Consider the following 24,692-nt stretch of genomic DNA (forward strand, 5'->3'; position numbering starts at 1 on the left):
TTCACATACAGATACTGTATGTTGAAATCTCACAGAAATTTAACTAAGTGGCTAGGATAATTCAGTATTACTGCATCGATTCTAATCTTGCCTGGTTAGGAAATATTTTTCTCTAGAGTACTCATTTATCTCATATATGGAGTTTAGTAGGGTTACTAACCTGTACTAATCATAAATGTCTAAGCTCAGCGTATCTTCATTTCTAGTTGTTCCTCCTCCAAGACTGTATCTTTATCTGGTTTAAGAGTCTACCAAGAAGTGGACAAGACAAAGTTTTAATCAAATGTAAGCAGTAACAACAGGTTTTATTCAAAACTTCCAGTAAAGAGGACCCACTAGTTTTGGAATAAAGGTACTTAAAGTACTACAGCTTACGTGAATATAAAAGATCAAAGAGAAGAAAATAAACAAAGCAGTAAAAAAAAATAAAAATTAAAAATATATATATATTTTTAAAAGTTTGAAATAGACCCACACATGGATTTTGAAGTCTTCCAAACAATTAACAGTTACTAGGTTTGGCAAAACAAGATTCTCTTACAAAATTAAAAGCCTACTTCTGTTACATAAACTGTATAAAACTGCTCAATAGTTAAAGAGCACTCTGTACAATTTTGTCTTGAAATACATAGAGTTGCAGCCTTCAAACTGCAAGAATTAATCATTTTGTCCTCTTCATGGGTAAAAGAATTAACTAGCTGCGCAATTGTTTTGGGGGAAAACGAAGAGGCAAAAATAGTCAGAATTAACAAGATAAAGCCACTATAAAAATGAAATGCACAGCAAAACTCAGACCTCAGTTTAAACTAACAAGCTATGTTTACAATATATTCTACATTTCAGTTGTCGTTTTCCCTTCCCACTCCCACCTCCCCCCATTCAAATACTCCTAATTCCTTTATGGTCTAAACCTAATTAATTTCTAAACTTTCAAATACACCGTACATACATTTAGGAAAAAACATACCTAACATTCTTACAGCAGTATGGTCAGGACACAATTTCAAAGATTATTACACAGTTATTGAGATTAAACCTTTATGACTTTTTTTTTCTTTTAAAGAGAACAGCAATCATCAACTTAGACAAATGGTTTTAAAATGTACTGCAGAGAGCCTGCAAAAAGCAGACTTCACCATCAGCTCTTAGCCCTGGAGGACACAGGGGAAAAAAGCAAGCGCTGAACGTAAGGAAGAAAGAGAATCTCAGAATGCCAGCTACAGGAAGATACTTCGGGAACTCAGTTCGACAGATTGTGGTTTTGGCTCGGTTGTCCCCGTTGCACTAAGCCCTGCAAATCAACTTTGCAATAGTACATTACAATGTAAACTAAAATTCTTGATACCAACAGTATGTCAAAGTTTTGTTTGGTTTTGTTTTTTTTTCCGAATCCAACAGTTGGTCACAGAAGTCAAGTATTCTCATGGCTCTTATTCAGCTGTTGCCAGTTCGGGGTGCGGGGGGGGGGGGGGGGAAGTGTGTGTCTGACTCATACATCCTTCAAGTACATGCAAGGCTCAATTGTTTCCAAAATGCAGGAGCTTGGGACCTTTTAAGACACTGAAGAAATAGGATTATGAGGAGAGCCCATTTGAGTAAGTACTTTATCCAGCCACTGAAGGGGACCATGAAGATGTATCTCTATCCAGCATGGAGTGCTCGTTACGTCTTGGCGATGATATTCAGCTCCCCAACCCTAGAAATAGAATCGTAAGTGGGGAAAGAAAAAAAAAAAAAAAAAAATCACCCTATTTTATAATATCAAATACATGAAAAGCATACTTCAATCATCTTTCTTACCAAAATACTCTAGCTTTCAACAGTCATTATCAGCAGGGTAGCGTAATACCCTTCATGCACCAACTATTATCACACTTCAACAAACAAATCTGAAGTTAAAAAAAAAAAAAAAAAAAAGAAATTTGGAGAAAGTGTCATTTTGAGATCTCAATCTCTTGGAATGGAAGTCTTTAAATTCTTAAAGACATAACTTGTGGCAGTGAAAAATTTCCCCATACCTCACTGCCAGCTGTATGATGTTCCAATAAAGCCTCTGAGGAGGGGGATAATCAAGTCTTCTCTGCCAAGACCAAAAATAGAACAAATTGGAGGGGGAAATGCTGCCAAACATATCCACAAATCAAAAAAATGAGGTCATAGACTGACATTATGGAAGTGGGGGTGAGGCATCTGCCTGACAAGAACCAAAGCATCATTTGCAGGATGGACACAATAAACAAGAAACATTCCTCTTTGGAGAAAGAGGGCACAGTCATTCCCCAGCAGGCTATTTCTCAAGTTAAGACAAGATAGGTTTTGTTTCAGCTTATACCTGATTCAGTTACAGTAATTACCAAAGATATAAGCAGATATTTAAACAGCATTCAAAATCATTTTGTAAGTGAACCATTTAGGGGGCGGATGCGGAGACAAGACTAAGACAGCCACAGGTACAGTTTGCTCTGCTCTATATTAACCCATAATGAAGGGATTACGAAGCTCCCAACACAGGTGGCAGCAGCTCTAAACATTGTGCAGTGCAACATCTCATACGCAGGAGGTCTCGTGCAACTGTTCAGGCAACACTGCCATACACCTCTATAGGATGCAGAGCTATAAACAACCTATTCCATTTTAGCAGCTCCTGTCCTAACACATCTGAAAGTTTCTATCCTATCAAGAAGAGCACTTCAGCATATTACCATCCTCATTTAACTACTTTCACATATGTGACCAGTCCTTTTATATCAGTACCTACATTGACACTCACAGCCACATCACAAATCTTGACCTTGCATGCCCCCCTAGAATAGAAAGGTATGTATATTATTCTAAATAATTACTGCAGCTTCTAATTTGGGTCAATTTGCTGGTCAAGACAGATTTAGAGGATTATGCTATCTACACTCCCACAACCGCTGTAACGACTTACACTGCAGTCCCAGCTCAACTCTCCAAAAATAGCACCCAGGAACAGGAGCATGAAGTTCAGCTGGGCCTCTGAGAGAGCAGGAGATGGCATGGACTGTACCAATGGGCAAAAAAAAGGGGCAAAAGCTGATGCTACATAATGAATTGGTGGCTTTTCCACTTTTAGTCTAAGTAATTAATGACTCAATTCTTTTCAAAACTTGTACGGTATCTTGCCATATCCCACAGGATTAAGACGACAAGCCCCATAATTCCAGAGTAATTATGCAAATAATTCTAGATACACACACACACTATCTATACACATACTAAATACCAGAATTCAACTGAAACACTAAAAATTTACAGGAGACAATTCAATGAAATTAGAATAGTTAACAGACATGATAGAAATGCTTCACAAGTGACTACAGACTTATGTGAAGAAACACCTTCTGCAAGTCACCTCAAGCTTTCAAATTATGCGCGTCAGATGAATTTTTTTTCCACAAAGACATTTTAGTTTCATTAAGATCTGTCGTACACTTAACGAACATTATTCCATACTTAAAACTCAACAGCTATTAACAGGCTGATGGAGGAAGGCAGTGGACCATTCAAAATCACCACATTATTTTATAAGCAAAATAAATTATTTTTTCTTAATCTCAAGCAAATTTTCACATACCTTTACAAAACTCATACGGAGAGTGCACATCTTAGTAAGCTCATACACTGTCTCAAAGCCATGGTTCACTGACTGAGCCAAAAGCTGAGCAAATTCCTGATTATTGAAAATCTTCAAACTGCAGCCACTGGGGATTTTGCAGACCGTGGTGGGATGGAACCCATGATGGTAGTTGCAGTTCCGACTTTGCACAAAAATACTGCTGTCACTAAGACATTCAGCATACACTTCCCCACCAACATAATAGAGATGAACGCCTGGGAGGAGAAGGTTGACATAAGGAGGTTAGATGAATTCACACTGTGTTATCTATTTTTCATGCTCTGTCTTCACAGAGATAGGTTTCTATTTAAAGAGATAAACATAACTGCATATCAGACCATCACCTGTCTGTCTTCAAACTTGATTTTTACTTTTCTGTTTCATCAGCAGGTGATTTGAAAGGAGGGTGTGTATGTATGTATATATAACAGAAATTGGCAATTCCTGCGGTTTAACATGTTGTATATTCAACAACAATAAACTAGAAAGCACTGCAGTAGTTTTGATGCAGTACATTGGATGGCTTGACCACTTGAACTTTTTCTCATTATATTTATGTAAAACAATAATTGGGAATGCAAGATGAGAGAGCAGAAACCTACTGCATAATTTGTAGATACTAAAGCAGCCCCAAGCTGGGTTCTCTGGAGAAGTCCTGAATGCTATTTTGGGAAGCATGAGTTTTTTCAGCTCACTTTAATTCCAGAAAGCTGGAAAAAGAAAATGGCCCTTGTGTTTCTCAGATATATCTGTCAAATGAGGGTACACAACAATTTTATAGTCCTTTTCACTTCTGCTGCCTCCTCCCTCACCTGCCACTGATGGAAGCAGCCCCAGAAGAGCAGAATATACCGCCCTTAATCCAGGAGGAAATAGTGACCTACTACGCCATCTGGACACTCGCAAATCTATGGGACCAGATGGGATCCATCCAAGAGTACTGAAGGAACCGGCGGAGGTGCTTGCCAAGCCACTCTCCATCATCTATCGGCGATCCTGGTCAACGGGGGAGGTCCCAGAGGACTGTAGACTTGCCAATGTGATGCCCCTTTACAAGATGGGTCGGAGGGAGGATCCGGGGAACTACGGGCCTGTCAGCCTGACCTCAGTACCGGGGAAGATTATGGAACAGTTTGTCTTGAGAGCACTCACATGGCAAGTCCGGGACAAGCAGGCGATCGGGCCCGGTCAGCATGGGTTTATGAAAGGCAGGTCCTGCTTGACCAACCCGATCTCCTTTTCTGACCAGGTGACCCGCCTAGTGGATGAGGGAAAGGCTGTGGATGTTATCCACCTTGACTTCAGCAAGGCCTTTGACACTGTCTCTCATGGCATACTCCTTGAGAAGCTGGCATCTCATGGCTTGGACAAGTGTACTCTTCACTGGGTGAAAAACTGGCTGGATGGACGAGCCCAGAGGGTTGTGGTGAATGGGGTGAAATCCAGTTGGCAGCGGGTCACAAGTGGTGTTCCCCAGGGCTCGGTGTTGGGGCCAGTTCTGTTTAATATCTTTATCAATGCTTTGGACGAGGGGATCAAATGCACCCTCAGCAAGCCTGCAGATGACACCAAGTTGGGCAGGAGTGTTGATCTCCTCGAGGGTAGGAAGGCTCTACAGAGGGATCTGGACAGCCTGGATCGATGGGCCAAGGCCAACTGTATGGGGTTCAACAAGGCCAAGTGCCGGGTCCTGCACTTGGGTCACAGCAACCCCATGCAGCACTACAGGCTTGGGGAAGAGTGGCTGGAAAGCTGCCCGGCAGAGAAAGACCTGGGGGTGCTGGTCGACAGCCAGCTGAATATGAGCCGGCAGTGTGCCCAGGTGGCCAAGGCGGCCAACGGCATCCTGGCCTGTATCAGAAATAGTGTGGCCAGCAGGAGCAGGGAGGTGATCGTCCCCCTGTACTCGGCACTGGTGAGGCCGCACCTTGAACGCCGTGTTCAGTTTTGGGCCCCTCACTACAGGAAAGACATTGAGGTGCTGGAGCGTGTCCAGAGAAGGGCAACCAAGCTGGTGAGGGGCCTGGAGCACAAGTCTTGTGAGGAGCGGCTGAGGGAGCTGGGGCTGTTTGGTCTGGAGAAAAGGAGGCTGAGGGGAGACCTTATAGCTCTCTACAACTACCTGAAGGGGGGCTGTAGTGAGGTGGGTGCTGGTCTCTTCTGTCAGGTGGCTGGAGATAGGACGAGAGGAAATGGCCTCAAGTTGCGGCAAGGGAGGTTTAGGTTGGATATTAGGAAAAATTTCTTTACTGAGAGGGTTGTCAGACATTGGAATAGGCTGCCCAGGGAAGCGGTTGAGTCTACATCCCTGGAGGTATTCAAAAAGCGCGTAGACAAGGTACTCCAGAACATGGTTTAGTGGGCATGGATGATGGTTGGACTCGATGATCTTGAAGGTCTTTTCCAACCTAAACGATTCTATGACATACAGGGAACCTTTGTGGAGATTTGCTGTCAGTAGGACTCAATTCCAAAGGCTTTGAGAAAGCAAGAAAATTTGCCTTTTGTGTTTAAAAATGATTATTTGCTGTTTAAACCTTTCACTTCCCACAATGTCATGAGTCAGAGAAGCAAACACGCAGAATTTAAAAACTAAACTCAAGTCCAGTCAGAAAGCCTTGACTGTGCTCCGTCATGTAAGATTTTGCCGCTGACTATGCGTGTACCTGTGTGGGTACAGATACACTCCCACCTGATGTGCAAAAACATTTATGGCTATGTCTTCAAGTTTGGGATTTACACCTCCTTCCTCAAAGACTAACAGTTCTACATCATCATTAGTTGTACACATTTACTTATTCAACAGCATCCTTGTCTCTTCCACACGCTGCTTCAGTACACACACAGTTAAGTGCTTCAGCAGAACTCTGCTTGCAGCTGGGTTACTTTTAACAGGAATATGAATGAGGTGTTAAATAAATATCCTGATACTTGGTAAGATGGATGGGGAGGAAAAGAAGGAAGAAGTATTAGTACTTGAGTGACACAGCACAGGTGTGGTATACTGCTGAGAGTAGCACAAGTCCTCATGTAGAGAGAAGCTCTCCAGACTGAGGGCTCAAACTTGAAGACCTGACAGTTCTCTTCAGTTTCAATTCTTTCCTCCTCTAAGGAGGAAGAAGACACTTCATTAATTGGCACTTACAACATACACCCCACTGCTTGGGCATGCTGAACCCTCAACTGCCTCAGAAAATTTAAGAGTTTACTAATAATGTAAACGCCTAAAAAATGTGTCTGGCAGGAATGCCCCATTTGCAGGGCGCAATGTCAGTTTTGCCAGTCATTTGCATTATAGGTGAGCTCTCAAAAAAGAGGACTGTATTAAGTCACACATAAAACAGAAGATATTCTCTTTTGCAGGACACTGTCACAGCCATAGAAGCACAAAATTTCCACTGAAAGAATCACCAGCCTATGAAAAATGCATTTGGAAAAACTATTTTATCAGGTTGTCTCTCTAAATACATGTTAGGATAGCTAATTTATGTTGGAACTAAGGCTAGCTAAAAATTTGGTGCCAAGAATTATAATTTGCATTTCCATATACACCAATGACCAATACAAATCAAGACATTTCATTAGACAAACTGCCTTAAGCTCTCATTCTAATTAAGATTATGATAGCCTTCAGGCAATTAAAAATTGATTAAGGGTAAAAGCTTCCTGTAATTACACACCAGGTAAGAACAACACTTTGCTTATAAGACCTGGCCAGAGAATTATGTATTTACCAACACAAGCACTTACCCCATGTATTTGGGAAGACCAGCCTGCTCTTGAGGCAAGTGGCCCAGGTTGTCACATCTAGGGGAAAACGTGGCCTGCCCCCCCAAACCCAAAAAACCGAATGCAAAGATCCATGCAACTCACCTTTGCCAATATGCCGCCTAGTGTTCTCAATGGTGGAGTTGCGGTTAACGTTCGAGAGCAGCCCCAGGCAAAATCTGTTCTTGTTGTTTGAAGGATCAGTGAAACCATCAACGAGGACGCTGGTGGAAGAAGCGTGGAACGCCTCCCCGACACGATTATTCAGCTCGTAGTAGACAATGGAGCACCAATGCTTCGGCTCTTCATAAGCAACTGCCTGAACATCTGTAAAGCAACAATGGAAACGTTACAATCTAACAGTGCTAGAATACAGGCTCAAGACGTGAAGATTCATAAACCTGCAGATTTCGGCAGAAGGTCACTGAAAGATGAGCCGGATAAGCAATTGCAGCTAAATGAAGGCTCTTCTACCTTCAGTTATTTTTGAACTCTTCATAGCCACAGACATACAATGGAATAATTTCACCTCACCTCTACTTCACAAGACTCACAAGAGACAAAGGTTGGCACTAGACATCAACAGAAAAGTGCAGGAGCTCCTGGGAGCATATCAAGCAGCACCCCAATATCCCTGCCGCATTTTCTACAACACAACGGTGTGGGCCCAGACAACAGAGAAATGCTACAATTATACAGCTCAGCTTTCTTTCCAATTTAGTAAATGAACTTCGACTTCAGTTCATTTTACTCAGCTACCAAATTAGAAATCACCTCTGTGCTTACTGCAAAGTTGTACAGTGACAGGAAGAAACAGCAACACACAATTGCACAAGAGACCATTTGTAACTTTGGGTAGCAAGAAGTATAGCAAGGTAGCTTAAATATACAGTCAGCAGATCAATCTTTCAGCATTCGGGGTGTGCACAAATATTTCTCCTGGGCTTCTTGGGGGAAGGGTAGGAGATTTAAAAAACTAAGAGAGATTGATATTTGTCTGCAGAACATGCATGAAGCCCATCTTCAATATGATTAGATATTGCTTGGGATCAGAAGCTGAACAAGGGCATAATGCACAGGAGCCGAACAATTACACTGCGCTGAAGAGCAGATGAAATGGAGGAAGATATTATTTAATGAGAACCTTTTATTCACCAAGTGCTACCAAATGGAAAATCTGCAATTGTTCATCACCAAAAAAATTACTTGTTGAGTAATAGCAAGGATTTCTCAGAAGGTGGTTTTCCAGACTCCGGTAACAAGAAGCTCCTCCTCAGCAGGCTCCTCACTGAAGCTGGGAATCGTGCAGAATGCCGACAGGAAATTCCTGGTTCACAATTTCTACCCATCAAGCTCTAGAAACACATTGAAGTCTTGAGGTAACACTTGTGACTGTGCACAGGGAACAATTTCTCCAGATGATACCAAAGGTCTTTACCAAAAAGAGTTTCCCACTGGGTGTCCAACAACAGCATGGGCTTCTTCAGGTATCTCCACCCAGTGCGCGCTCTTTTCAAGTGTCAAACATAGCTACAAATTATTAAACTGCCTCCAAATAAAAGGAGACTAGCGAAGGGATGTGGTTGCTTTATGTGGTTTCTTTTAAATGAAGGAGACTATTTCACTGCTAAGCCTAGCACAGTAGGACTTGCTGCTAAGATACCAACTTTGCAGATTAAAGCTCCAACTACAGGTCAAAGTGCTAAAATGAAAATCAGACTGGTACTATGGTAAAAACCTGTTTCTCTGGCCAGAGGTTTCCTTCTCCCAGCCCCAAATCTTCACTGAAATTAGCCAGCTAAGACCAGTGTTCATATTTTCCTCTGTTCACAGATCATACCATTATGAGTTTTCTGACACATGCAAGCAAAACAAAAACCAAAACGTCCTCCTGCAAACCAGCAGCACATAGCAGATAAAAAAGGTGGCAAATAACCAAAAGCAGGATAACACATCCTACATCACTGTGCAAAACTTATGAGCACAGTGTCTACTGCTGACCAATAACTTGCTTAAAACACTGGTAAAAAGGAGCTGATCTTTCCTGATACCCTAGCATTTTCTATCCTTTCACGTCACTGTAAAAAACAAAACAAAACAAAACAAAAAACCCAATAAAATATAATAAAAATCAGTCATTAATTATTAGTAAGAGGTTACTACACTTTTAATTCCCATGAAGATGCCAGCAATTATCAAAGCTGCAGCTTTGCCCCAGTTCTCAATGTCAGGAAGAAATCTTGCCAGCTGGCCATTCTTACAGAATGAATCATATCTCTCTCACACAGATTTCATACTAACTTCCTTACATTTGCTTTAAGTCATGCAGAGCAGGTGCGTTTAGTCTCTCTATTCCCAGCATGGGCCAACAATGGAAATTACCCAACTTCATTGACAGGATGCAGCTTGTTAAATCAAATCTCTTAAGACTAACAAATCACCATGAAGAACACGCTTCTAAGAAGTTTGCAACAAAAATGCTGCAGTAAGTTCACAGCAAAAACTCTTATTTTACAACCTGCAGCAGATTTTCTTTTTTTAAGTAGTGCAATTAGAGCATACATATATGAATAATAAACATGTGAAGGTACACAGAAGTAAAGTTTGTTTGGGTTTTTTTTTAAATGAAGGGACAGAGGAGAAAATCCATTGTCCTAAACTACTAGGAGAGAAAAATACTAATAGACAATTTTTATTTTTAAGTGGTTGAATATTAAAAAGCAAGAATAAAAATGTAAACCCTTTTCTCTTTATCAACTGTCATGTAATAGAGGAATTCTACAGTACTCGTGTATTTTGTGAGAGGGACAAACATGAAAAGGTCTGCAGTTAGGCATAAACATTGATAAATGTACTTTGGGCCAGCAAGGACTATACATACACACAGAGTGTACTGGATCAGCGAAAAGTGGAAATGCTACAGATAAGGTTTATCACATGCAAAACTCATTCCACACAGAGAGTAAACAGGTTAGCACAAAAGCTATCCAAATTGTTCTAAGAGGGCAAATATACTTCCTGAAAGTAGACATTAAGCTTAGCAACAAGAGAAGTTAAAAAAAAAAAAAAAAAAAAAATCAAACAACAGTTAAATTGTTCATATGCTTGTGATCTTGATAATCATTCTGGCACAGCATCCAGCTTGCTGCTCGCTCTTGGCATGGGCCACAACTGTGTAAGCTTATGTGTTCTCTAAAGGGGCTATTTCTCACAATGTGATGAATGCACTAAAATCCTTTACTCAGCAGTCACAGCTGGCTGCAAAGGCTTTAAAAAGCAATGTGTAAAAAGATGTTTGCGTCATAGTACATAAAGCAATAGGGTTGGTTTTTTTTTAATACAGATTTTAAAGTTTGTAGCAGTGCCACACCTCAGGCAGACAGGTCTGAAATCTGAACCAAGTGCTATCACTGCATGACTCAAAGATGGAAAAAAAAAAAAAATGGAGAGAGAGGTTGGAACAACACAAAATACAAAAAACCTCAAAACACCCTTATGACCAGGAGAAGGGTAAATTATTAAAACCAGAGCATACTCTTTAAGGACTGAAGTTCAGAATTCAGGACAAAAACACAATAAGAAAAAAAATTCTATGAGATGTACTGTCTCAGAGGAAAAAATACAGATATTCCAGTTGCCCATGTAAAATGTCTCTGGGCGTTTACATAACTGACAGTATTTGCATCCATCCTCTGATCAAGTCTTTGCTTGGAGAGCTATTCTTGACCATATCTACTGTCATCCACAATTCAGTAGGCTTTATATAGCATTAACTGCATCGTTCCAATAAATCAATGTAATCATGAGAGAGAAAGACATTGCTTTCCTTGCACACATGTAATTTCAGCATTGCACACGGAAATGCATAGCATCATAGGAATTCTTTCTGTTCGGTGATTAGTGGAAGTTCCAGATACAAAACATAACATGACTGGCCATTGAGTTGGTTGGGAGTAAGAAAGTACTAAACCCCATACACTTTACATTTTTCCAAGAGTCACACGACAGCTTCTTGTCCTAAATAAATATTTACATTTATAATTTTTTTATTGCCAGATTTACTATTTTATCCCTTACAACAACAGAAAAAAATTACACCGCTTGTTTTTTTTCTTTTTTACAGCTAAAAATCTCCATAAACAACATACATCCAAAATTGAAACACAACTATTAAGTTCTGAAAGTTCTTTACTCTTAAAAAGCAAAGCAGAAGACAAGAAGGAAGCATTTTTACCTCCTCTGTGTATGTCAGGAGGAATTGTAGGTGCCATCATGTTGGTATCCATTGGCTGGGAGGTATCGTGTGTCATCTGATCTTCCGGAGGCAGGTAAGCAGGAGGGGGAGTATCAGCTAAATATAGAAAAGGCAGAGATACACGAGTCCTCTCCTCTCTTTAAAGTATATATACATACCCACATAAACAGTTTTAGTCTGGAAATGCTTCCAGCCTGACTCAGCTATAGACTTCCACCCACCAGAAATCTGAGAAAGCAATCATGGACCTTGAATCAGGAAAGCAAAGAATTAGTATGCATATTAAGCACAACTGCAATAAAAACAAGCCACAAAAGAAAGCTCAGCTATGTTTCCAGCCCACATTTTTTGCAGGTTGAAAGTGCCATATAGACAATAAGGCACAAAGAGGTCTCAGGACCAGCATACGGATATCGCATACGGTAAATGTGAACAGAAGTTGGAGCAGAAAACTTCCAGTTTGAACCTTCCTGTTTCCAACGTGATTCTATCAGCAAAGCAAGCAAACTTCCCAGATATATCCAGGACCTTATTATTCTCATTGCGAAGTATTAGCTCTGTTTCCCTAGACTGGGAACAGTAGAAAGTGTTCAGGAACCCAAACTGCACAGAAGTAGCTGCCTGGGTCTGGAATTTATCTGTCAGTGCCTCCTACTGGCTGTACTGCCCCGTTCAGGACAGAATCACTAGCATAAAACTAGCCTGTGCACAATGACCGTATTCACTAACACACTGCTTTCAGCCCTGTTTGAAGCATCCCAGCCAGGTACTCGCATTGCCCTTCAGCTGCCTATTTCACTTCTGGGAAAGCTTCCCAAATGGCTTCTTAGAAGCTGCAGGAAGTTGCCAGTGTCACCATTTCCCAATACACCAGAGGACACCCTCCTTCAAATCAACTGCACAGAGGTACATGCAAAAGAGAGAAACCCTTGCCTGATCCCTGCAAGCTTTCCTGCAAAAGATAAGATTAGATTACCACTGTACTATCTCTAGTGAACACGGCTGCTGCTCATCCCACATTTACTTCCATTACTGAGAGCACGGATTGCAAACTACCACAGCAAATAATCACAGGGGCCTCCAAAACCCTGAAAACCAAATTAGCATCAACAAAAGGCAGGAGAAACATACCACTGCTTTGTATCTTTTGTTTCTTTGTGGGGTGGTTTTGGTTTTGGGGGTTTTTTTTTGGTTTGGTTTGGTTTTTTTAAGAAAACACATGCTAATGTAATCTATTAACTGCCTACTGTTCAGGTTTTACATCTAATGCTGGCAGGTACCTTGATAATTCCCATACTTGGATACCATCAGTTGGGCAAGAGAGCAGCAGAGAAAGACAGAGGTGACAACAGGACTGCATTAAAAGCTTAACAGTCTCCACGGGAGTTCAAGTCTTGTGTTTTACTAAGCCTTAAATGTTTGTATGTGTGCAAACATGACGCTAGTGATGCACAGGTAGGAAAACAAGATTGTAAGGCCACAGGCAATGAATTAGCCAGTTCCTAGAAAGTTTTCAAGACCTCTGGATAACTGGGGTTTTGGTGGGGGTTTTTTTGGTTTGTGGGTTTTTTGTTTTGTTTTTTTTTGGGGGGGGGGTGGGGGGTGTTTTTTTTTTTAAGTTTCCAAAAGTCAGCCTCTTTCCCCAGTAGTCAAGACAGACCACCGTCCAGAGCTAAGCGTCAAGGACATTAGTATCCTGACCTCCCCTCTAATTCAATTTCTTCACTGCAGCTGCTGACTTGTCTTTATGGGCATGCAGACAGAACAGACGCTCAAAGATCAAGTGAACTTCCACAAGCCAGCATTCAGGAAGACCTTGTTACAGAAGCCTTTATCTCTGTTGGAAGAGCCCCAACCACACTAATCATATTTAGAATAAAAAAAAAAAAAAAAAAAAGGAAAGACAGCTGGTTTTGTGGCAACTTTTTACATTTTTTAGAAAAGCCAATACAAACTCTCTTTCCTTCCCTCCTACCTCTACGAATTCAGTAGTCTTTACTCACAAGAGAAAAATTTACAGAGAAACAACTATCAGCAGCAGAACTCTATGGATATTAATTTCATGTAATAGAAAACAGATTTTTCACAAGTCTGCCGTTTTGTTTACACATGCCCTCCCTCAGCCCCCAAAGAAAACATGCAAACAGAACATCAGTAAGCATTTGTATGGACTCCTTCTCCTAGCATTTAGATCAAGAAATCTGTCACAGCCTGCTTCTGCAGTATTTCTATCCATCTGTATGGAAAGACCAAAAAAAGACAGCTTCACAGAATTTTCTACGGACATCAATCAACAAAGAACGGTTCTTACTTCTTTGACTTCAGGAAGCAAAACAGCATGAGGATTTCTTTTCAGGCCCTTAAGGGATTGTTTTTCAGTTGAAGTATATTTGTTTCTTGAAATTACATCATTATGTGAAGAAAATTTATCAAGTAGCAATAGCATGATCCCCTTGAGAAACATCCTCCTCCTGCAGAACTAAAGCCTTGTGCTGAATTTATGATGATCTCTTTCCTAAGCAAGGATGATCTGCAGCATTACACTTCTTGTGCATTAAACACTATGCTTTGTGGGCTAAACCGTTGAACTGATCCCCAAACCATTCTGAATCCCTCCCTCTGCCCCAGAAGAGTTTTACTGTAATGTTTTAACTGTGTGTGAAAGAGGGACAATTATTAAAACCCTCAATATTATTACTAGACAAAGAGACTACATAGTCTTTATTACTTTTTATCTCTCGGCTTACTATCGAACACAAGTGTTGGCTCATAATTTGGTATTATTAAGCAAAAAAATCATTATACCAGTGATGTCCAACCACCTTCTCCCTTCTGAAGGGGAAATGAAGTTGACTGTACCTGGCATCTGGAAAGGACTTCCCGGGTCTGAGCTGGCTGGAGAATGCGGGTAGGTGCTACTGCTGCTTCCAGGCGAGTTTGGATAGCTGCTGTTAGGTGAGTGGGGGAACGGGTGACTATTGGGTTGCTGAAAAGAGTCCGGGAAAGTAGCGTTGTGCGGCATGTGGGGCTCATTTTGTCCCAGGTTGCGGAATTGGGCCAAGAGGCTGTGCTGAGGATTGTACTCGCTGTGCCTTGGAACCAGCACCGGAGGAAGGACTGGAAAGGGAGAAAGAGGGAAAAGCCACAGCGTTAGAGACTCTGTTCTGAAGGACTAGGCTATACAGGGAAAGAAAAAAAAAACACATTCTTCCTCCCCTAGGGCATATTCACATCTGTCTTAAAAACAAGGTAGTCAAATCTAGGAGCACATGTCTAAGCAAGAACTCTTTTCCTTATATCCGGTTACTGCATAGCTTGAATTCATAGTGATCGTGCTAGCTACCTGGTTTGCCAGATGGGAGCTTGTTTTCACAGAGGGCCAGTGGAGAAGAGCCAAGAACAAACCGCAATTCTGCATTTTAGTTTTATTCGCACAAAGAAATGCTGGGAAGTAAATGCATTACAATGCTGACATGCAGTTCATTTTGCTGTACTTGTGATCCTGCTAATCACGTAATGGCCTGTAACCCAAAACCTTGCTAATAAGGACAGATATTTTTTCTGAAGACAATACTAATACTAATAGGCCTTGAACTCAGTCTGGTCCCAACAGCTGTAATTTTATTTTTAACCTGGACTATGTTCTTACAAGTTAGTATTAAAACAGTTATTAACTCTTCAAGTCAGTTTACAAAATGTGCAATTTAAACAAAATTATGTAGTTCAAAAAAACCAACTGACAGCAATTGAGCTTCAACTATATGCTACTGTGGGATCAGAGAAACACACATCAGAAACTGGTAGTCTCACCACACTCCCAAGGCCTCCTCACCAGCAGGGAAACAAAGGTCTCTTTTTAACTGGGAATATGAACATGATACCAGATACACTAAGATAAAAGAATCAGCTCTTTTTCCAGTGGCTCAGCTTCTATCTTTGAACACCTCACAGCAAAGTCCAAGCTACTCAAAGGATTAAAAGCTAGTCTTGTTATAGATTGAGATTCTTGCGTGATGGGGGAAAGAGGAGAGGCAAGGGCAGGGAAGGGGAGATGCATGCACAAAGAAGTGGAAGTGAAATAAAAAAGTTATTCCTCTCCACATCTGCCACCCTTCAGCACTTCCATTTCCCAGCTCCATGGCTGAGCAGAACTGGAAGATAACCCCCAGAATAGCCTGCCTTCAGGGGAGGGTGCTGAAAAAACACAAAAACCAGCGAAAGCAAGTCAGGCTACCATCCCCTCTCCCCGAGACACCTGCCCGGCATACAGAAGAGGAACAGGAGCATGTATACATGACACGCCTATACAGACATAACTATCACTCAGATTAAGAAAGGCGTTTCGGAGACATATGCTTCACTGAAAGGCTGAATTACAAATTAATTGCAAAAACACCAAAACATCTTGCCAAGACAAACAGGTTCTTCCAAGACAATGGGGCATCTTTACTCTTCCAGCACTCTGCTTATACAGAAGCATTCAGATATTTATGTGAGTGCCCTGGAGTCCAAGAGCACCAGGACACCGCTTGATGCACAGACCAGGCCTGAGGTCTAGGTCCATGTTTAAAACAGATACAAAAGGATGCCGCGCACAAAACTCACTCACTAGTCCTAAAGCAACTCAAAGATTAACTGGGGGAAAAAAAAAAAAAAAAAAAAAAAAAAAAGCAGCAGGTTTCCCTTGGCATATGCCTAAGAGAGAAATTAAGCCACCAGATTTTTGCCTACTAGTGGCATTAATGCATGGAAAGTTTGATCCCAGAAATCTTCACTGAACACTGCCCCCCACCCCTACCGAAATTAAGGCTGCCCTAAAGATTGAATCTGATGTCTCACTTTCTTAGAGCAGCTTCACTGAGATTCCAACAGATCTCAAATATTTGAGGCAGATGTCACCCTAAGTAGATTTGTTCAGATGTGAAAATTTTAACCAACTCCACTCTACACAAAATATACGAAGTTCCTAATTATGGCATTTTCTGAAACAAAACACATCCACCTGCCATTCTATAAGTTCTCAACTGCAAAACACTCCAGGAGAAGCTGCATCTCCCTCAGCTATGCAGACTGGTTGCATTAGAGGTAAGAGACTTTCTCACACATCACTGGAAAAAGCCATTAAAAAACCCAAAGAGTTACTCAACATTCAGGTGGACATCACAAATCCCCTCACTGACAACACAGCAAATGTCAAACCCAATCTCTCTGAATGTTAGGATCTCTCAGAATTAAGCTTGTTCTGTCAAACCTAGCAGTCCTTCTGCAGTGAGGTCAAGCACTATTTAATTGTCATAGTCAACATTTGCTGGGCTAATAAATTACCAGTGAAAAAAGTAACAATGAGATCATGTGTTAAAAAGTATTTTCCCTTTCCTGTCTTTATGATTCTTCCTTACTTTTCCGAGCATTAAAAACACAGCTTTCCTATCTTTTCCCTTCCTATGGATGAAGGTCAAACCATTAACTTTTCCTGAAGTTAATCTGTGCAGAAAGTACATCACCTACATTTCCCATCCCCTACCTCACATTGAACAATGACACACACGACATCACAGGAAGCCACACAATTTATAGCACTTTAAAATAGCAGGAGAACAGGATATTTTCTGTATGTTTTCTGTAATTAAAATATAGCAGTGCCAGATTTTCCCAAGGTATATATGCATGTTTCCTCCTGTTGGGCAGAACCACTGGTGAAGTTTAGGACTCAAAATAAGAACGAGTCTCCTCTTCCTAGCTCTCCCTCACGCAAACCTGTACTTTTTGTACAGCTACTTCAACCTCAAATGATTAAATGCCAACTTCTTCAAAATACACATGGAAAAGGGGGAAGGGGGAAAAAGAATACAACTGGTATTGATACAGCACTAGTCTCAAAAATATCATTGCAGAATTTACTTTGAGTGCTGCCCTAATTCACATCCTCCCTGCATACATACAACCTTAAATGAGGAGGAAAAACCCTGAAAGGCCACATCAGGTGGGGCAGAGACTACAGTGCTCCAATTAGTGCAACTCCAAGACAGTCGCTCACTGCCATAACCTGATCTCTCTGCAGCTCACAGGCTTGTTTGCAGACTAGTTGCTCCTACCGGAGTCACAGAGGAGTTAATCTAAATGCTGTTCACTCAGGAGTGAAGACATGAGCAGGGACTGGGCCCTCCGCAAGTACGGAAGGATGCCAGGAGTTCAAAACTTAAAGGGGGATGCATACCCTTCTTGCTCCCCTTGCCCCTGTGTAAGGCACTGAGCTTCTGGTCAGGTTGCAGACCTCAACCATATGGAATAACAAATTACTGAGGCTCAGTACAGCAGGGGAGGAGGCCAATCTCTGTTGCAGCTGCCAGCTCCAGGAAGAGGTATAATTGAAGGAGAGAAAGCATGAGAGAGTTACTCTAGGCTAAGCCAGCACACCTGTTGCTACAAAAATAATGAAGCAGTGCACATCTTTGCTGTGCAGATCTCCGCAGGATGCTGCTTTAACAGTTTGCAGACAGAATTTCTCCCTTTGTCTCTACCTTCTTCAGCAGAAGGGAACACGGATTCCAGAAAAATCAGATAAGATTTTTAAAAATTATCATTGTTTCTATTCAATAGAGATGCATATATTTAAATGAAACATATTATTAAATACACTGTTGTCTAAAAAAGCTACTGCAACAGATTTGCAGATTCAACCTCATTAAAATGGTTAAAACCAGTTAATGGAGTAGAACCACAAGTCATCCGACAGCTTGATTTCTATACTTTCTCAAACACCAGACTAAAAGGTTTTATGGGCTATACCATGGCTAAATTTTGCTCCAAGATTTTGTGTCAATGTGGACCTGCAGTTGGGAGTTAACACACAACTACTAGAGGTAATGCTACTAGTAATGGTTGAAGAGGAAGATAAATCACCTGGAAGCCAGGCTGGGTATATTTGTGGAACTGTAGCTAAGAAGAGATCCTGTATCTGTCAAGACAGCCTGGGAATTGGGTAGCTTGTTTTTACCATGCAAATAATACCCAGAGTATGCCTGCACCAAACAAGCGAAGCTGTATTAAAGAAATTACAGCTACAGGGCAATTTAACCCACAGGCGTATTTCATCTAAGAGCCAAGAATGCCAAAAATATAGAAGATAGACCAAAGACAACCTGGCTGTTCAGATAAGTGTTCCAACTAACCACACCAAGAAAGAAATACTTTTATGAAAATGTAATGGTGTCCTTTGAAGAAAGCTACTGATCTCTACTCTTTGTATCTTGAGCACGTCATCCTGTTCGGAAAACTAACAGGTGTGCTGTCCTAGAGTAAAGATTTTCTTGGTTTTCTTTTTTGTTCTATTTTCACATTCCAGAGATAATGATTTTAGCAAACATAGAAGAGCTCCAATTTATGAATATAACTTTTTTTCCCCTAAAGTTTCTCTATTAAAAAAAAAACCACCCTAATCCAAGCCAAAGGACCTGCTGCACTTTCAAAGTAGCATATTTTCTATCCAGATGGGTTTCAGTTATCTTACACAAGCCCAGATGACAGCTAGTTTCCCTCAAGGGCTCTTTATCCCCTTTGCACATTACCTTATGATTTGGGTAGGTATCTCTCTTTCCATGTCTGGAAATTGAAAGACCAAGTAATGAAATACAAGGGGCCACAAATAAGAAAGCAGACTTTGATCATCTTTCCTTGCCAAAGTAGATTCTACTACTTCTGTGACCTTTATAAAATAAAAATAATAAAAAAAGAAGGAGATGAGCAATTGCTGCTGCACTTTCTGCTCTTAAAAATCATGACGACTTGGTCAACGTATGGTCTGTCGAAGGGTTTGTACAGGCTTATACCACAACAGGGCCCTCAGCCCTAATGAAGACCTGAGGGCACTATCATTACACAGTGTACTTTAATTTCCAAGCATCATATAGCTGTATTTTCATATGAATTTATGCAAAGCCACTTACGTTTTACTAGAAAAACAGACTGTGGGTCAGGAAGGAGGGAAATCCTCACACACCACTTCGTGCTATCTGGAAGTGGGTATGAAAACATGGGGGGGGGGGGGGGGGAACTTGGAGGTTGTACTGCATACTCTAGATAGAAAATCCTGCAAAGATGAAGTTGTAAGAAAAAATGAAAAGTTAGGAGAAGGAAAAAACCAAACAAAACACCCCCCCCCAAAAAAAAAACCCCAACACAAACCCCGTAAAACACAGCAGCAGTGTTAAACTAACAAATTTCAACCCTCCTAAAGACTCCTAGCTTAATTTCCTGCCTTTGAGGCCACAGCAGCTGAAGTTGGCTGTGGCATCCTGGTGAGCAGTCCAGTCCCACAGTGGGAACAGAACAGGTACCAGCATATGCTCAGCTGAACGTGCTTTGTTTTGCTTGCTGTCTGTAGTATTAGAGAGTCACTGAAGCATGCTGACTGAAAAGGTCTTGCCAAGATCTTGCTTGTAAACAATAAAACGCCAAGTAGAAAGAAAAGTTTTAATGTCATTAGGTTTTCCCGTGTTGCCTAAAACAAGACCTGGCAAAATTAAATATTGTTTGACCAGAGGACAAGTTCTCACATACAAAGACACTTAACATGTCTACACTTAGGATAGAGTTTACTCTTGGTTAAAAAAAAAAAATTAATAGTGTTGTGGCAAAAGCAATCTCTAAGGCTAGAGCTAGCTACTTTATGTTGTTCCAATACCACCTGGCTTAAGCAAGGCTGTGCTACTGGCTGTGGTAGCATGGCTTTCTTTACTGTGTTCTCAAAAGCAGAAATGCCAGCCTTTTAGACTTTTGCTCCAAACCTATGTTCTAGTAATTGCAAGTGAAAAGTCTCAATAATAGCTATTCAGCAGCCTGTTTGGGGGGACAGACGGACAAACGTGCCACTTTTTATTCCAGGAGAAAGCTGAGAGCTGTCTTGTTTTCCCAACTCTCAATTTTATTTTGCAGTTTCAGTAGACCCCACAGCTTGATTTGTCATTTTACATAGTTACAACTGAAGACTTGCTTTACTGGCTTTACTATTACATCAGACATCTGGTCTAAATACATCTGGCAAGTAATATTAGTACATTTCCTGCATTACAATATTCAGCTAACAGATTTTATTTGCGGATGCTCTGATAAGCTAACATTTTGATTAAACTGACATTTGTCAAGGCCAATTTCAGAATTTGGTACTAATTGTATGCACATTAGTGAAGGAGTCCTTGTAAGTGGATCTGGGGGGAGAAGCAGTCCTGATACAGGAGGAAGTTACAGTGTGATAGTGTGTATTAACTCAAGACATTTACACAGACCAGAGTTCAAATTACCTGTACAAAAGCCACAGTCACCGTCCCACTGAGTAGGTTAAAACTTGGAAGTCTGGTCTTTTAAGTTAGAAGAAACATCTGAATCTGGTTAATTTTAAAGGAAAAAAAAAAAAAAAAAAAAAAAGACACCAACATATCCTTCTTGACAACTTATATCCCTTTATTGCAGCTCATTTTTCTGACACGTGGTGAGGTTAGACAAGGAAAACCCTGTTGTTAGACCATTCCCTCCTTTCTGCCTCCCTATTTCAATTCCTCTCCCCCCGGTCAGCTCTGGTGGGGAATTTTAGAACCGAATTCTGCAAAACTAGAATGAGGGAAGTTTTATACTACTTGCCAAGCAAACTGACAGTTGCTTGCTATTTTGGGGAACCATCCTGTAATTGTGCCCACCTGTTGTAGCATGCTATTTTTAAAGTTACGCCCAACAGCAGTGTTACGCAGTGATACAGCAAGACTTCTCAGCAACAACACTCTCTGCTCCCTCACCTCCCAGCCTGCAGAGGTGCAGAAATTCTGCTAGGGAAATCACGCAGGAACAAGGATTTTTCTAACTTGGTTCTACATGTTAACTCCGAAGGGATGCACTGGTTTTCCCCTCCCTTACAACCCCCAGTGCAGATTCCCTTTCGCCTTCGCTCCCCCAGCACCTCTCCCCCTCCCTCCGACGCCTGGTGCTGCCAGCATCATCCTCCGCCAGGCCTGGTGCTGTGGGAATCGTGCTGGCAGCTGCTCCGCTGGGCTCCCTCCAGCCCAGGCCATCAAAGCTCTCCCACCTGGCTGGAAACGGTGTGGAGGCTCTCACGCTGACCCCTGTTCTCCCAGGTGCTGGGGGGTGGGAGCCACCAAGCAAGTCCTGGGACCCCAAAAACCCCAGCCAGGCAAGCTTGCAGTCCCAAGGGACTGCCGCTTACTCCCAATTTTTCCCTCCTGGCTCCAATTTTGATCTGGACAGACTCGCTGCACCTGCCAATTTGATGGTCCCAGCAGCTGCGTTTGAACCCTGCTGCTTGCAGAAAGTAGCATTACCAATCCAACAGGTGACCCACCACAATAGGCTGCATCAGGTTTGAAGCGCAGGGAGAGTACGCCGTGACGGGTTTTTAAAGATCCTCTTCTTGATTTACCCTGTCTAGAAACAGTTTGGGAATATTAATTTATGTAATTAATGTATGTAATAATCCTAGGCCGGTCAACTACAGGGGGACAAGACGGGGATGACTGACTGACCCATTTCATTTTTCTGTAAAGTACCTAAAGAGAGGGCACTCACAAGCGTGACCAGACCAATATACACAACCAAACATCCGTGCCATTTCAAGTGGCATTAAAAAGCTCCTTTAAACATGCCTTATTTTTCTTTCACTGAGGACCAGAGCTGCAGGGCTGGACAGGAGAGCATTCAAGGAGCATTTACTTCCAGGACCACGTGAGTCTAAACCTGCCTTATCCAGGATTTCCACCATTTCAAGTTTCTTTCTGCACCCCTGGTGCCTGCCATAGGTGTGCAGCCTTATGGAGACTCACTTAGAGCAAACAGCAGAGGAGATCAAAGACAAATGTGAAAACAATCAGGTTAAAGTCATAGGCAAGGAGTCCATGCCGGGAGCAAAACCAGCACGACACACCTACCTCTCTCCTCAGAGCCTGGGGACCTGGCCTGCTCTTGTGGCAAAAAACAGCTATACATTTAGGTAAAACGTTTCTTGCCAAAACCAAGCTTGCTGAAGCAGACATCCACTTTAAATTCATGGTTATAATGGAAAGAAACATCATGATCTTTAGGCAGAATTGAAAATTCAACCATTCTGACAGTGTATTTGTCCACATCACAAAAAAACAACTGCTACTCCACCCCCGATTTGGGTGGAACACGGGCACCATCAGCTTCATAAAGCCCCTTGATGTAGAGCAGACTGCAGCCAGCTCTCCAAGCAAAGCTTAACAGAGGAAAATCATCCAGCCTTTTTCATCTACATGTTATTGGGAATTGCAAAAAAACCTGCACAAGTGTAGTTATTTTCTGCCTCCAAGTGGCTGTGCTAATGGGCTCATCCATGCAACTGGAATATTTCAGAGGACAGATCGGCTGCTTCTGGACTGACCGGTTTTAGTACCCTGGGCACCGCATGCTTCAAGCACAGCGGAGCATCAGTAAGCACCTCCAGAAATCAAAAAGTTAACAACTGCATTTCCCAAGGTAGGTTTAAGCTCACTCAAATCAATGAAGAGTGGTTTCTCCCAAGCCTGACTCCTGAGGAGGTATCAGCAGATTCTGGACACTCTCAGGAGACGGCATTCAGTTGCTGGGTCAGGGGTAGCCACTTACATAAACACTCTGCACTTTCAACCACTTCCACACATGAAGCATAAAAGAGAAGTTAATTCCTCTTTTGCCTCCCTTGTAACATACTATAAACTCAAATCCTCTTTAACCTAGCATGCTGATGAGCAAAGATGCTTAGTAGAGGCAAAGGAACACAATTCTGCATCAGATGGAACTGAAAGCTAGTGTTCACTAGTACTTTAAGAAAATGAAATACTCAAGTTTGTTCATCTTCCTTCCTTCCTTCTAGCTAAGGCAAAAGAACTGAACCTCCTCCCCAAAAGCCACATTAGAGGTGTGATTTATTATTATTTTTTTAATAGCAGTGTCAATTTAAGCACCTCTTCATCCTCCCTGCTCCCTATCCCATTCCTTTTGTTTTGCTGTTAGAGCAAACAGGATCCAGGCTTTAAAAAACGAGTGGTTTTTCCCCTGAATTCTGGATGACATTTTTCACCTGATCCCATTGACATAACTGAGGACAGAGGCAAGCGACAGAGGCTGTATCTCCACAGACACCAAAGGAATAAAAGAAGGGAAGGAAGCATCTCAGGAGGGACTTCCAAATGTCATTTCACACATTCTCCAACAAAACCTGAAAGGTCATTTGTGGCATTTTCAGAGAGATGAGGAACTTTGTGTTCACTTTTTCCTCACAGCCTCTACATATGCTCTACACCTAATTATTTCTCAAGTCTTGATCATACTTAAGGATGGTCCCAAACCAGGTTATGAGCCTGATTTCCAGATATCTCTAAACCAAGAAACAAAACTGAGGAGAAAAAGCAGTTTCAGCCAAGTGAGCACACCAGTTCAGCTGAGCGTGCCAGTTTTTAAAAGGCATCAAATTCACACCCTGCCCTCCTTAATTAAAAGCTTTGCTTTGCCTTGCCAAGGGAGAAATTTGACAGCTATTAACTACCCTGCACCAGAAATAATTCTGCACACAACAGAAGTACGAAACAGCAGCAGTGAGCTACTGTAACACATCTCAAGGAGATATTTCTTCCTGGCAGTCGAGTACAAGGTTGTATTCCCATCCCCAGCAACAAAACAGCCTCTACTTTCTCCTCTCATTTCCCACCACCTCCACTCCTTTCCCACATGTTGTCCACAGGGCTGTGTTGGTACAGATGTTCCCACAGCCACGTGGCGAGCCCTAGCGCTGCTCTGATCAGCCTGGAAGATAACACAGCAGGGGAAGGAAAAAGTGACTGTGATCTGGTTCAGCACAAGGCCACGCTAACAGCTGTGCTGGCACAACACAGCAAGCAGAAGCTGTTTATGCACTCCGCCACAGATCGGGTCTCCATCACCTGGGGGGGGGCAGCTTGCTGATCCCAGGCTGACCGAGTGTCACACCGTCGCAGGAAGGCCACCCTTCCTCACCTCCACCCCATGCCC

General features: G+C 41.8%; 1 protein-coding gene across 4 annotated transcripts in view; it reads right to left on the reverse strand.

Moving 5' to 3' along the window:
• Positions 1–286: 286 nt before the first annotated feature.
• Positions 287–24,692, reverse strand: part of SMAD1 (SMAD family member 1) — a 50,499-nt gene continuing 26,093 nt past the window's right edge. For all 4 annotated transcript variants that reach the window (XM_030028422.2, XM_041126398.1, XM_030028432.2 and 1 more), the window contains 5 exons: positions 14,523–14,780; positions 11,643–11,759; positions 7,514–7,735; positions 3,599–3,855; positions 287–1,696 (listed from right to left, as the gene is read on the reverse strand). In XM_030028422.2, coding sequence (XP_029884282.1) covers positions 1,553–1,696; positions 3,599–3,855; positions 7,514–7,735; positions 11,643–11,759; positions 14,523–14,780 — 998 coding nt within the window. In that variant the 3' untranslated portion in view covers positions 287–1,552. The remainder of the gene's footprint in view (positions 1,697–3,598; positions 3,856–7,513; positions 7,736–11,642; positions 11,760–14,522; positions 14,781–24,692) is intronic.

Source organism: Aquila chrysaetos, chromosome 1, assembly GCF_900496995.4.
Source record: "Aquila chrysaetos chrysaetos chromosome 1, bAquChr1.4, whole genome shotgun sequence".
Lineage (NCBI taxonomy): Eukaryota > Metazoa > Chordata > Aves > Accipitriformes > Accipitridae > Aquila > Aquila chrysaetos.